This window comes from Vicugna pacos, chromosome 18 (assembly GCF_048564905.1).
Source record: "Vicugna pacos chromosome 18, VicPac4, whole genome shotgun sequence".
In the NCBI taxonomy this organism is placed as follows: domain Eukaryota; kingdom Metazoa; phylum Chordata; class Mammalia; order Artiodactyla; family Camelidae; genus Vicugna; species Vicugna pacos.
The window spans coordinates 29,635,895-29,649,459 of NC_133004.1; the positions used below are offsets into that span (position 1 = coordinate 29,635,895).

General features: G+C 43.2%; 1 protein-coding gene across 2 annotated transcripts in view; it reads left to right on the forward strand.

Annotated features, from left to right (window-relative positions):
• Nucleotides 1–13,565, forward strand: part of PRKCB (protein kinase C beta) — a 295,939-nt gene that overhangs the window by 195,057 nt on the left and 87,317 nt on the right. For both annotated transcript variants that reach the window (XM_072942795.1, XM_072942793.1), the window contains exons 6-7: nucleotides 7,722–7,878; nucleotides 9,133–9,267. In XM_072942795.1, the coding sequence (XP_072798896.1) occupies nucleotides 7,722–7,878; nucleotides 9,133–9,267 (292 nt within the window). The remainder of the gene's footprint in view (nucleotides 1–7,721; nucleotides 7,879–9,132; nucleotides 9,268–13,565) is intronic.

Below are 13,565 nucleotides of genomic sequence, written 5' to 3' on the forward strand. Positions count from 1 at the left end.
TGGAGCAAGTCTGTAGGCAAGAAATTGACTCTTGAGGATTTAATTTCACCAGGAGAGAAAAAATGAATGTCCAGACAACAACCGTATGTGTGACTGCTGTTTACCAATCACTCGTCACCTGCCAAGGACAGTACCAGGCACTTCGCAGGCTTCAAATATAACTTCATAATCCCAATAACCCGATGACACAATTATTACTGTTGACATGGTGGCACTGGGGATAGTAAGAAGGGCTCAAAGTGTATGAAATGATAAAGAGGCAGAATGAATACCATCCAGGCAGAAAATAAACAGGTAAAAGACAGAGAGAGGAAAGGAGGGTGGGAGGGAGAGAGAAAGAGGGGAACTGAAAGGGAAGGAGGGCAGAGGATAAGGCAAGAGATGGAGATAAAGGCATAAACGAGAAGGATATCAGGGTATGATATAAAAAAGTAATTTAAAACAATAAAATAAATGAAAATGTGTGGGGAAAAAAACAGAGGACTGCCTACTGCAGAAAACATAATCAGTAGGATGGAACCCAGCTTAAGGAGTGCCCCCAGATGGTGGCGAAGAGGGATGAAGAAATGACTATGATCATGAAGAAAATGAGATGTAGAGGACAAACATCGTTTATCCATAGGTAAATGGAGTCAGATGTTCCTGGAGACAAGACCAGGGCAAACGGAAAAGCAGCTATATTGAGAGAAGAGCTCACGACAAACAAACAATAAGCTGTATAAAAAAGAGCTGTTGAAGCAGGAAAGGTAAAATGCAAGACTGAAAAATAGTCATGAAGCTCAAATAACAGGATCAAATTACGTAAAAGCAAAAACTGCTAGAAATGAAATGAGAAATTTATAGAAATACCATCGCAGGAGGGTTTTAAAACATACTTTGACAGATAGAACAGGTGAAAAAAAATAGATATAGATAACTGAAATAATCTAATTAAAGTAAGTGTCAAATACCTCCATCTTGAAGCTTGAACCCTTCAGTCAGAGAATCACCTCTTTTTTCCCCGTAGTATGCACAAAATTGGTGTGAGGCAACCCTCATTCAGCTCTCCACAAAATGCCCCCGAAATGGCTCAGCCCACATTTTCTGATGAAAACATTATAGAACTAGCAATTCATGACACAAGTATGTAAGACAGGGGATCATTGGATGAATGAGATGGAGTAGGAATCAGGAATTAGGAATCAGGAAGCCTTAACATGATGAGCTCTTGCAATCACTTCTATAGCGAATGGGAGGGAGAGTTGGCTAGGCACAGCCAGTCGGGTTGACGGGCAGTGTGGAGGACCAAGATGTGGTCGGAGAGCATGAGTGTGTAGGAGCATCGAGCCGCCACGTTTGATTCTTTTCTCCTGGAGCACTCTCTAAGTCACGTACCACTGATGGTCAAAGGGAAGCAGACAGGATATTGTTGAAAAGACAGAATATTTAAGCCTGTGTCCAGAAGTGACTGGAGGGTTTTCGCATCAGCAGGGCTAGAAAAGGAGTAATTCCACAGCAGTGCACTGATGGACCAGAGGACAGGAATGACCTGATGGATCCGAGGGTTTGATGGGCTCAAAAAAAACTGATGTAAAGGGAGCAGGGAAGTAAAAGGATGAAAGGTTAACAGGGAGGAAGTAGCAATCCAGGGGAGACTCCAGGTGGCTGGATCAGAATGGAGAGGAGGCCATGATAGAAGAAGGAATGGATCGATCACATTTGGCTTCAGATCATCTTTCATCCTGTTACTACCTCCTCCAGGTTCATTTGTATGAAAATCACATTGGAGGCATACTCTCTTGGCCCTGAAATTGATCTTAATAGTTTTATAATCTGATCTAAATTCTCTCAAAGGAAAAAGGGAATCCACATTTGTTGAACCTCTGCCATATGCTTTAAACTCTTCTTCAATACCGTTATCCTTGATAATTAGGGTGACCGTATAATTTGTTGTCTGAACTGGACTCTCTTGAGAGTGAAAGGACAACAGGTATAGAGTGAGGCTGTCCTGGGTAAACTGGCATGGATGGCCATCCTACTATTATCCAGCAGCCCTTTGAGTTGTATGTGGCTTTATTAGCATTTCAGAGACCAGGAAACTGAAGCTCAGAGAAGTCTTGACTGAGGGCATCTGGTAAGTGAGAGTAATGACAGAAGCAGAATTCAAACCCAGGTCTGTCTGACTCCAGAGTCCAGCTATTGCTAATTTAGCTCCCAATTCTTCTGCACTAGCTCCCTCTCATCGTTTTGCTTGCCATGGCCTGACAGGCTCTCTTCTAGATAGGAACTGTGATGGTCCCAGCTGGAAGTCTGTCTCAACACGGATAATTAGATGTGTGACAACTGTACCGTTGCCAGCAGTGACAGGAAGCCAGCTGTTGTAGGAGCCATTGGCCATGATGTGCTTGGGATGACTTAGATCCTGCATGTGGGCTGCCCAAGGACCTTGGGTTTGCTTGCTTTATAACCAGAGTTGGGCAGATGAGGCCAGGGATGGCTGGTTAAGATGGGGATTCTGATGGATCCAGGGCTCACAAAAGCTACAACATCAGAGAACCTTGGGGTTAGAAGAAGCAGTAAGTGAACAGGAATCAAAAGGAGTAGGTTGTAAAGTAAAAGGCTAAAGAAGCTTCTAACTTAAGAAGGTGTGGCTGGCCAGTGGGAGGGATTTGGGGATAACCAAAGACCCAGGTAAACTGCCATCCGTCAGGAGGTCACTGGAATAGAAGGGGGGTGGTGGTGCAGAGCACGGTAGAGAAAATAGGTTGATGGTTCTGAAATTTGCCACCTGTTTAGTCTTTTCCCTCCAACCCTGCTTTGATCCTGGGGTACGTGCTAGGGGTGTCCAGCTGATCTCAGTGAGGTCGTTCTGGGTCTGTGCATAGTTCACCAAGGGCTCAGTGATTCAAGCTATGACCTTTGCAGATTCAGTTGCTCTGTGACGTCTTTGGGGATCAAGATGGGTCCCTGAAGTCCAGAGCAATGGATTCCTGGAGACTGTAGTTGCACCACAACTGAACTGCTTTTTAAAATTAAGTTTTAATAACACAGTTAATACAAGAATGCCCACAACCTCAAAACCAAGTTTCTTTACCTCTTCCATAGCTGTAACCATTACTTTAAGCCAATTTTGGTTATATTCTTCCAGACTCTTTTCTTATATTTACATTCATATTTGACCTTGTAGAAAATTTATTTTATTATAACTTTTCTCTAAGGTTTCAAAGGCCTTGTTTGTAAAAATTTTATTTTTGACATAATTTCAAAATGACAGAAATTTGCAAGAACAGTGCAAGGAATATCTGTATACTCTTTACCTGATTTACCAGTTGTTCATATTTTATCCCATTTGGTTTATTATTCTCTTTATTAAATATTTTTATGCATGCATTTTTTTTTCTGAGCCACCTGAGAGTAAGTTGGAATCATGGTTCCCATTTGCCCCTAAATACTTCAGTGTGTATTTCCCAGGAACAAGGGGAAATATGTACAACTAGCCCACTCAGGAAATGTGACATTAACCCAATGCTGTTATCCAATTCACTGTCCAGATCCAGATGTCATCAGTTGAACCACTGATGTCCTCAGACCTTTCCCTTAAACGAAGAGGCAGAATACTGTAATTGTCGATCTTCATCTTGCTGTTTTCTTCAATGTGTTGGTGCATAAAGGTAGCCCCGTGTTATTACCATGTATGCAGAATTTCACAGTATGAATGTCATCTAGGTTACTGAGCCCTTCCCCTGTTACTGGGCACTCAGGTTATTTCCTCCTTTTTGTCCTTGCAAACATCCTCAAAGATAACTGACTGTTAGTGGGTGTTGCTTTGAATAACTGAGGACATGTAGGGAGGACAGATGAGGACTCGTGATGTTGAAGAAAGTACCTTCAAAAGGGAGTTAAAGAGAAGCTCCTGGTTCACACGGTTTGAGATAATGGCTTTAGAACAACGGAGTTATTCACTTTTCCAATAGACAGTTGTATTTTGAGGGGTGGGGGAGACTAGGAAAGTTCTTGGTGAAGAACAATTCTTAGGAAGATAGTTAACAGCAGTGCTGATTTTTCTAGGTTCAATACTGTATTAGGTAACTTCCACCAGAATGCAGAGGCCTCATTTGCTCTGAAGACCCTTTGATGAAAACAGCCAGATCTTACCCCCAAACAGCTTCACTTCCAAGGCAAGCAATGTTCTCTTGATTGGGACGCTTTTCTCCTGTACACTTAGCAAACTTCCACCAGGGGGGAAGGTTGCTATTTCTGCTTTGTGTGAAGCATTTGGTACCATCTGGGCTGGCTGGATTTCAACAGAGATAGTAAAGAAACATTTATCAAGAAAAATCAAAGTCAGTCTCGCCAAGTGTGGTCTAGAGAGATTTGCCTTCTCGATACATATGCAGCTCTCTTGCTGCTGGGAAACAGGGCTCTACTTTGAAAGCTACAGGAGGGACAGGCTTTGGATCTTAGCCTGAAGCTACTGTCACCTGTGCATGATACAGTGGCTTTAGTAGCCAGAGCTCTTGGAAATGTGAACACTCGGTCCCAGAATCAGTTCCACTCTGTTCCTTTCCATGGAAAATTTTGGCCCCTTTGATAGAGGATAGACCCAAAGGGACAGAAGTAGAAGGAAGGATCTGTAAGGGTTGCTGGTGAGATGAAGTCACGCCTCTATTAGGAATGTTTGGTTCCAGGGACGTTGATGCCCAAGGAGGGGTCATTCTTAAACCATGAGTTATGAGATTGGATGATGAAAACAGATAATATGTATGTCTATGACTGACTGAAACATTATGCTATACACCAGAAATTGACACATTGTAACTGACTATACTTCAATTTAAAAAAAAAAAGAATGCAACACACTCTTGTGTTGCAGAGAGCTCTCTGAAGGAGCTGTGATGTTGTAAACTCACAATAGAAGGATGCTCTGGTGATTGTCCTGTGGTGTCAGTTTATAAGACAGGGAAGAAAGTGTGGTCTCAGAAGAAAGATGAGCTGTTTCTACTTGCATGTGTGTTGCCAATCAACCAGACAGACAAGTTTCTGGCACTTCATAGCATCTCACATTGTGTTTTTATGCAGCTCTCTAGGTGATAGATGTGTCGTTCCAAGATCCCAGCCTAGAAACTGGCACATGCTGTTTTCCTTGGAAGGCTCCGTCCATGAGAAAGTAACAGTTGGAGATTGTATTCCATAGGGGAAAATGTATGGGGATTTAAGAAATTATATCATCTAGGAAAGCTTTACGTCATGTGTGCTTTATGGTCTAGGAACAGCAGCATCACCTGGGAACTTTTTAGAGAAACAAATGAACAGGTGTCACTCCAGAGATACTGAAGGGTGCAGGGTGCAGACCCTGGGATCTTATAGCCCTGTATCCATTACCCTGTATAACCTGGCTACTGTCTCATTAGAAATCTACTATACTTTGAATAAATTTGGGTTTATATATTCCTTAGGGATGGGATCAACATCTTATGTTGGTCTCACCCCCATCCCCAGCACCTAGCAGAATGGCTAACATATAGTAAGGACCTGCTTATTGAACTCAACCAAACCAAAGAGGAAAAAAAATTCCTGCTTTTGGTGCAAGAATGAGATACAACTTGCAGGCTGAGATGGAATTCAACCTGTGGATAAATGGAAGAAAGGGCCATATGCTCGAGTGCAGAGGAATGTTGACAGAATAAGTTGCAGCTTGCATCCTGTCCCTTTTCACTCTTCTCTCAGTCCACGCAGCCCTTGTCTCATCTCGTTTATTCAGTCCCAACCCCTTACTAACTATATGATCTTAGGCAAATCAGACACTACCACTCCCTCCCCAGCCCCATGCCCTCCTCACCCTGACTCCATCCCAAGCAGTGGTTTGCAACTTGAATGTAGGAAAATAAAGGGAACATCTTTGAATTGAACTTGGGCTGGGTTTTGTCAGATAAAATGGAAAGAAAGAGGAGCAAAGGAGCTGAGAGTGTTTCAGGGAATGATTATAATGCATCCAGAACTCTAAACTGGGGGTGAGTGGAGTAAAGGAAAGAAGGAATAGGGAGAAAGAGAAGATATATTGGGCTCAACAGACTGGTGATGAGAGACTTGTAGCAGTGGGGTACTAGACTTAATGTACTGGAAAGTTGGCAAGTGGCATAAGATCGTGGGGTACATGAAACTGAGTTTGAGAGAACAGTGTGGTTTCTGTATGTTAAGCATCAGGGAGGAGGAGGCTGTGATGTGGTGGAAGCAAAGGTTGTAAGGAGTGAGGGGGATGCTTTATCCCCTACTTTTCTGTTTCTATTATCTTAGTGCACTTATGAAACATTTTGAAAAAATATTAGATGATGGCTGAGGTGATGGGTATCTTTGTCTTATTCCTGACTTTATGGAATTTATCATTAACTTTGGAGCTATTATTTCAGATATCCTTTATCCTGTGAAGAAAACTTCCTGTTATTTCTGGCATGGTTTTCTCCTTTGACCTGTAAAAGTGATGCGTATTCTAATAATAGATTTCCAGGGTTGAACCATCTTTGCATTCCTGATAGGAGTCATTATATATTAGCCTTCTAGCAGATAGTTTGAGTCAATCTGCTAATATATTGCTTTGGATTTTCCTATCAGAAGTGGGATAGTTGGCACTGTCTCCTTAAGATCTAAACAATTCTCATTTTCTTATCTCTTTCCCTGGGCTAGCGATGTTACTCATTTTTGAGCTGACTCCTAGTTAACTTCTTCCCATTTCTCCAGGCTGATGTCTTATTCCACCTCATCCTTCTATGCCCAGGTGCATCTGCACTCCTGACCCTCTGCGTCCTTTCCCTTTCTGAGCTGGTCTTACAGCCTCCTTTACGCAGGGTGGTCTTGGTTGCAGGTGGAGCCTCGCTGTAGCGCTGCTGTTTTTCGAGCCTTCTCTCTATGGGCTGTCTGGGTACTGGTTGTGGGTGCACTTTGGTTTAGAGGGCAACTCTTTTAGCTCTTTCTTTTTGAATTCAGAGAAGATTCAAATAACACAAGATTCACCACTAACCATTTTAAAGTACATAGTTCAGTGACATTTAGTATGTTCATGGTGTTGTGCAACCATCATTTCTGTCTAGTTCCAAGAAATTTCATCACCTGTAAAAGAACCCCCAAAACCATTAGATGGTCACTCCCCATTTGCCATGCCACCAGCTCCTGGCCACCACTACTCTGTTTTCTGTCTCTTTGGATTTACCTGTTCTGGTTGTTTCATATAAATGGAATCATAGAATATGTGACCTTTTGTGTCAGAGCATTCATGTGTTCATAGCAGCATAATTCACAATAGCCAAAAAGTGGGAGTAGCCCAGATATTAATCAGCTGATGAATGGAGCCACAAAATTTAATGTATTCCTACAAGGGAATCCTATTCAGCCATAAATGAAGTACAGTGTGTATGAATCTTGAAAACATTATGCTAAACGAAAGAAACCAAACTTTCTTGTAGACTATTTGGAAAGCAAGCTTTGAGAACATAACAGTTATTCTCAAGGGCAGAGTAGGGAGAGTGATATGAATCTCAGAAATCAATTTTAAACCAATAGAGAGCAGGGTCTACAAATTATGAATTGATCTCACTTTGTTAACTTCTTAGCTATTGGTGTTAATGAATGGAAATTCCCATTAAATGTGAGGCCAAGGACCTTTTCACAGGTTCCACAACCATCACTGGTTGGTGCTTAAACATTTGGGGGCTGTTAATACTGAAACTGTTTTTTCTTTCTGTTTTTAGTAAGAGATGCTAAAAACCTTGTACCTATGGACCCCAATGGCTTGTCAGATCCTTATGTGAAACTGAAACTGATTCCTGATCCCAAGAGTGAGAGCAAGCAAAAGACCAAAACCATCAAGTGCTCCCTCAACCCTGAGTGGAACGAGACATTTAGATTGTAAGTTAAAATGACGGCAGCCTGGCCTGAGGGGTGCAGGTTGGGTCATGGTCCCCCTGAGATGGGAGAGGCCCTCTCCCAGCTTCCTTTTCCTTCCCTCCTTCTTTGCCTTCTTCCTTCCTTCCTTCCTTCCTTCCTTCCTTCCTTCCTTCCTTCCTTCCTTCCTTCCTTCCTTCCTTCTCTCCCTTCCTCTCCTTCCATCTGTATTTTTTCCTTGCAGGCCAAGTAAAAATCAGAACCTTTTTTAATAGTATTGAGAATGTCTCTGGCATGGGGAAGTGGGTGGGATGGAAAATAGTGTGATGTGTTGCTAGTGTGAAGGATTGTGGGAGGAGCTCTTGGTCTTGGCAGACGTGGGCCATGACCTACAGGGTGTGGTGACAACCTCTCTAGGGCTGGGCATGTGAATGATGCTGGGCCTACGGTCTGCTGGGGGCTCTGCTGACTGCTATGGGGGTCTTCCCTGGCTAGTGCTCTAAGAACATTGGCTCACTCTTTGATGCATCTGGGCCAACAAATGTGAGAGATGTCCACCATTACTTATTGAACATATACTACATATAACAAGCACTGTATGGAGTGATCCAGCTTCGTTGGTTATTTCATCCCCATTTTATCAATGGGGCTGAAAAAGGTTAAAGAACCAGCGCCCACAACAGATACAGGGTAGAACAAGATTTAGCGACAGACAGTCTGACTCCAAGGACATGAGCCAAAAGCATGGTTCCTTATAGTAGCCCCCTTCCTGCTTTCCTCTCTCAGAGCAAAACTGGGCACCCATCTCAGCCTCAGACAAGGACATGCCTTAGAACAGGCAACCTCCCTGATCCCACACTTTCCCCATCCAACAGATCAGCACCAGCAAGACTTTCCTGTAGACATATCCTCAGCCTCAGCCTCAACCCTCATGTGTGCAAACACTTGCACAATTGAATGATTGACATCATGGTTCTTAGAGTGCCTGTGTCCGTCTGTGAACATCACGGATCCTATTAAGACATAAGGCAGCAGAAGTAGTTAGAACTGTCCTGTCAGAGCTGGCCTGGGTCCTCTGCTTGTTTAAGCCACAGGCTGTAAAACAGGAAAAGCTCTGTCTCCCTGGGGAGCTTGCCTGGGATGGAAACTGAATATGTTTCTTGCAGCAGCTTGTAATCTGTAACCATTCCTGCCTTCGGGCTTTGTCCTCTTAGACGTTTCGTCTGCCTGAGAAATCTCCATAATGTCCGCTGACTTCTCTTTTTCGCCCCCTTGCAGCCAGCTGAAAGAGTCGGACAAGGACAGAAGACTGTCCGTAGAGATTTGGGACTGGGATCTGACCAGCAGGAATGACTTCATGGGATCTTTGTCATTTGGGATTTCTGAACTGCAGAAAGCTGGCGTTGACGGTTGGTAAGGAAGGTTTTGCTTTGAAAGCTACCATACGGCCTCATGGGTATGTTGTATTTAGTCCTCGTGCTAAAAAAAAAAAAAAAATTAGTTGCCAATATTTTCAAAATCAAGATGTTTCCCATAAAAATCTGGGCTTAGGAGGCAGCAAAGGAGAACAATTGAATAGTTAATCCCCCCTTTAGACAGGACATGGATTTTTATGTTTGCCACAGTCCTCACGAGTCCCTATCGCTTTACATCTGCCCCGCTTTACGCAGTTATATGACTTGACAGGCCCCACGGGCACTAAGATAGCTCTCACACTTTACCCAAAAGATATGAGTAATCTACTGTCAAAATATGACTTCTTAAGAAGATGTTTCTTTATTGGGATTGTTTATCAAGCCTGGCCACAGAAGTGCTGAGCGGAGAGGGTTGCTGTCATGGTCAGCTGCTGTATCTTCTTTGTTCTGGAGTTTTTGCTTTGTTCCCTGCTAAAGGAAAAAAAAAATCCTTGCCCAGTATTCCCAGCAAAGAGGATAGGTAAGTCCCCTTGGCAACAGTTTCTTTCACCATTAGCTGAGTAAAGGAGTCAGAAGAGATGGTCCAACTTGGCATTAGAACTTCGGGAGGAGTAGTCATTAGGGGCTGCTCCTGTCTCTTTAAGGGAAACTGTCTCATTTCTGAATGGTCCCACTCTGGGCTTTTTCAGTTACAAGTGAAAGACAATCAAAATCAAAACTGTAGTTTAGCAAGAAAGAGACTCCATCAAGGGGATCACACATCTTTGCCATCGTGATCCTTACAACTTTCTTGTCTCTCCTCCACATTTACCACAGGCTTTTATTGAAATACATACTGAGTGTCCACTCCATTCGAGTCACTAGAGATGCATCAAGTGTAAGACAGACATAGGGGGAGGATGTAGCTCAGTGGTAGATCGCGTGCTTAGCATGCACAAGGTCCTGGGTTCAATCCCCAGTACCTCCATTAAATTAAAAAAAAAAACCCAAAACTTAATTGCCTCCCCCCTACCTCAAAAAAAAAGAAAACAGCAAAAAAAAAAATCTTAAAATAAAAAGACAGACATGCCCTCACGGAACTTAGCTTCTACAAAGGGACGATAAACCTTGAAGAAATTATTCAAGTAACTAATGAAAGACAACGTGATATGATGGATGTGAAGAAGGCAGAAGCTGAGAGTATACAGAAAAAAGAAAAAAGAGAGGTGTGTTAAAGCACAGTTTGCAAATGGTTAAAGGCATCATCCTTATACAAATGATAATGAGCATTTGTCAGAGTTTTCCTTAGATTATGAGTAGGGAAACTGAAAGATGAATGGATGATTCTGGAGGTTTGAGAAATCAGCAAATGTCTATTGCTCAGTCTGTCAGTAGACAAAGGAATGCTGAAATAACTTGCCTGAGTTAGGGCAGTAAAATCAAAACCTCGGAGGTTATCTTACCTACCAGACTGAAGAACAGAGTCTCACCTCGGTTTTCTAAAAGTTAACGTCTATCTTTGCAGAGTTGGGAGACCATCTGTACCCTACTGGATTGTGAATAATAAATAATACCACGAGGAAGGAGAGAGCTAATTAGAAAATGCTCTAGCATGACATTAAAAGGTCACACCGTCATCTTTGTGCCTTTCCCCTCCAAGTTTTGGATAATTTTTCTTGACATATGGTTGCTTCGACTTCGCAGGCTCCCGCTATGGCTATTCTCAGATTGCTTGTTTCTTCCTCTTTAAATCAAGTGTAAAGAGGTTAAACAGAAGGAATATAGGATCCCCGGGGGGGGGGGGCATCAGTGAGACAGGAGAGAACATAATAATAATAGCTACCACTTACTGACTTGATGCCAGGCACCGGGCTGGGCTGATCACTTTCCAGGTGTCCTGGAGTCACATATTGATTCAGCATTAATCATATATGCAGAAAAAATATAGTGCTTTATTTTCTATAATGGACCTAGACTTTCTTACGCAGTGGCCAAGGAGAAGGGGACCATCACTGCAAGTGGTGGCTTGTGGCCTTCACTGCTGCAGAGTGGCCGACCCTGCCTGGTCCCTGAACCAGTGCCCAAGGAGGCAGGATGAGTCCCACCCCCACCACTCTCCGAGCTATGGGGCATCCTTCTGGCTTTGTGCTGGCCTCCCAGGTCCTGGCTGTTGCCTCTGGTGGTGAGATCCCTCCACACACGACCCTCTTCTGTCTCACCCTGCAGGCCACTGCCAGGCCCAGCCCTGCTCAATACTTCTGTGACTCCTTATTTCTGAGTCTCCTGCGTGGAGATCCGGGAGTGAGTCTCAGATCCTTCCGTCTTCCAACCCCCCACTGCTGTGATGCTGTGGTCCTCCATGCGGGTCTCTGACCGGGGCTCCAGTGAGGAGGGGGCCAAGTCCCTCTGCTTTCACCCTACCCTCACCTTCTTCCTTCCCATGGTTCTCCAGGCCCCAGAGGGCAGGGCCGCCTCCCACAAGGGCTACATCCTTCTTCCTGGGTGAGCGTCTGCCTTGTCTACTCCCCTGAAGCAAACAGCAGGGTACAGGGTGGACCGCATGTCTTGATGATAAGGGATGGTCCACCAGGAGTAAGTGCAAAAGCCTTTACACCTCCATCATCCTTGAGCTCTCCCAGCAGTTCTGGGTGCAGCATCATTCCCAGGATCAGACTAGCTGAGCGATGTGTGAGGAGCACACAGCTCCTAAGGGCCAGTCCTGGGGTTCGGGTCCACATCTCTGTGATGCCAGCACCTAAGCACCCACACGTCCCATTCGCCTTCCTGATGCGGAACTTGGTGGAGGTCTGGACTCTGGTAGTTGGCTCTTCCAACTGGCGGGATGCTTTGTGACCTCAGGTGAGTCCCTTCACCTCCTGTACCACAGCCTTCTCAGCAGATATGATTCCATTCATTGGGAATTACAGCCCTCCCCTCACCCCCATCTTCCTCTTAGGATAGTTGTAAAATCTGTGAAATAATAGTAGGGAGGGAACTTTTGCAAAATAAAAACCCTCTTCAGGTTCTGCAGATAAAAGTCCTCTTCATTTAGGACCAAGACATCTCTGACGTTGTCTTACCTTGAAATGTACCAAATTCTAGAAATCTGGGTTCCTGTCCCCATATGATCTTGGATGAGTCCCATTCCCTCTGTGAGACCCAGCTGCCCTGCCTGGAAGGGGCTGAGCTCTCCCAGCTATTCTGTTGCTATAATTTAAGACCATGTGGCAGAAACAGCAGAAGCAGCTTGGAAAGCTTCCAGAAGCTTCCAGATGTGGTGCCCCAGCCCCAGGCCTCTCATCTGCTGCTTCACCACCAGTCCTGTGTCTGCTGTCAAATCCCCCTCTTTGTTTCTAATTTTGTTTATTTAAGCTATATTCTTTCTCTCCCCTTGTTTTTCAGAGATTCGTCTCCTTTACTTTTTTTTTTTTTTTCTTCAAAGAATGAGCTTTGGGATTTGTGTATCAATTCTGGGTTTCTGTTTTCTCCTCTGCTGTAGATCTGTTTCATGGTTGTCTTTGAATTTCAGTTGAATATTTTGCTAATTTATTTTTCTGTCTTAACTTACTCCACTATTTAAAAATAATGGACATGGATTGGAAGGAACAAGTATTTCCTCTGTTTTGATGTCACGTTGGAGCTTTTGTAGCTTACTCAAAGTCTGCCATTGTATTTTTAATTTTCTTTCTAACATGTTTTTATTTAGGCATGTTTTATAGCCTCTAGTCTTAGCTTTTTGATTACATTTTTATTATTAATGTTAAACGACAGTGTTAGTGCTTTATAGCCGGAGAATATAGCCTGTGCACTGTCCTTCCTTTCCTTCCTTCCTTCCTTCCTCTCTCTCTCCCTCCCTTCCTTCCTTCCTTCCTTCCTTCCTTCCTTCCTTCCTTCCTTCCTTTCTTTCTTTCTTTCTTTCTTTCTTTCTTTCTTTCTTTCTTTCTTTCTTTCTCTTTCTTTCTCTTTCTTTCTTTCTTTCTTTCTTTCTTTCTTTCTTTCTTTCTTTCTTTCTTTCTTTCTTTCTTTCTTTCTTTCTTTCCCTTTCTTTCTTTTTCTTTCTTTCTCTCTCTCTCTTTTTTCTTCCTTTCTTCTTTTTCCTTCCTTTTTTTTTTTTTAGTTTAGCTTAATGTACACTCAATGTTGCTAAATGTTCCATGGACAGTTCAATAAAAAGATTATATATCCTATTTGTAAGGTATATATTTCAACGTTTTATTTATTCCACCTTACTGTAAGGTCCAGCTCTCTTATGCTTTCATAGTTTCTTTTTGTTTGCCTGATCTGTCCTAAATGTATACTGCTTGTTATGGTTCTCCC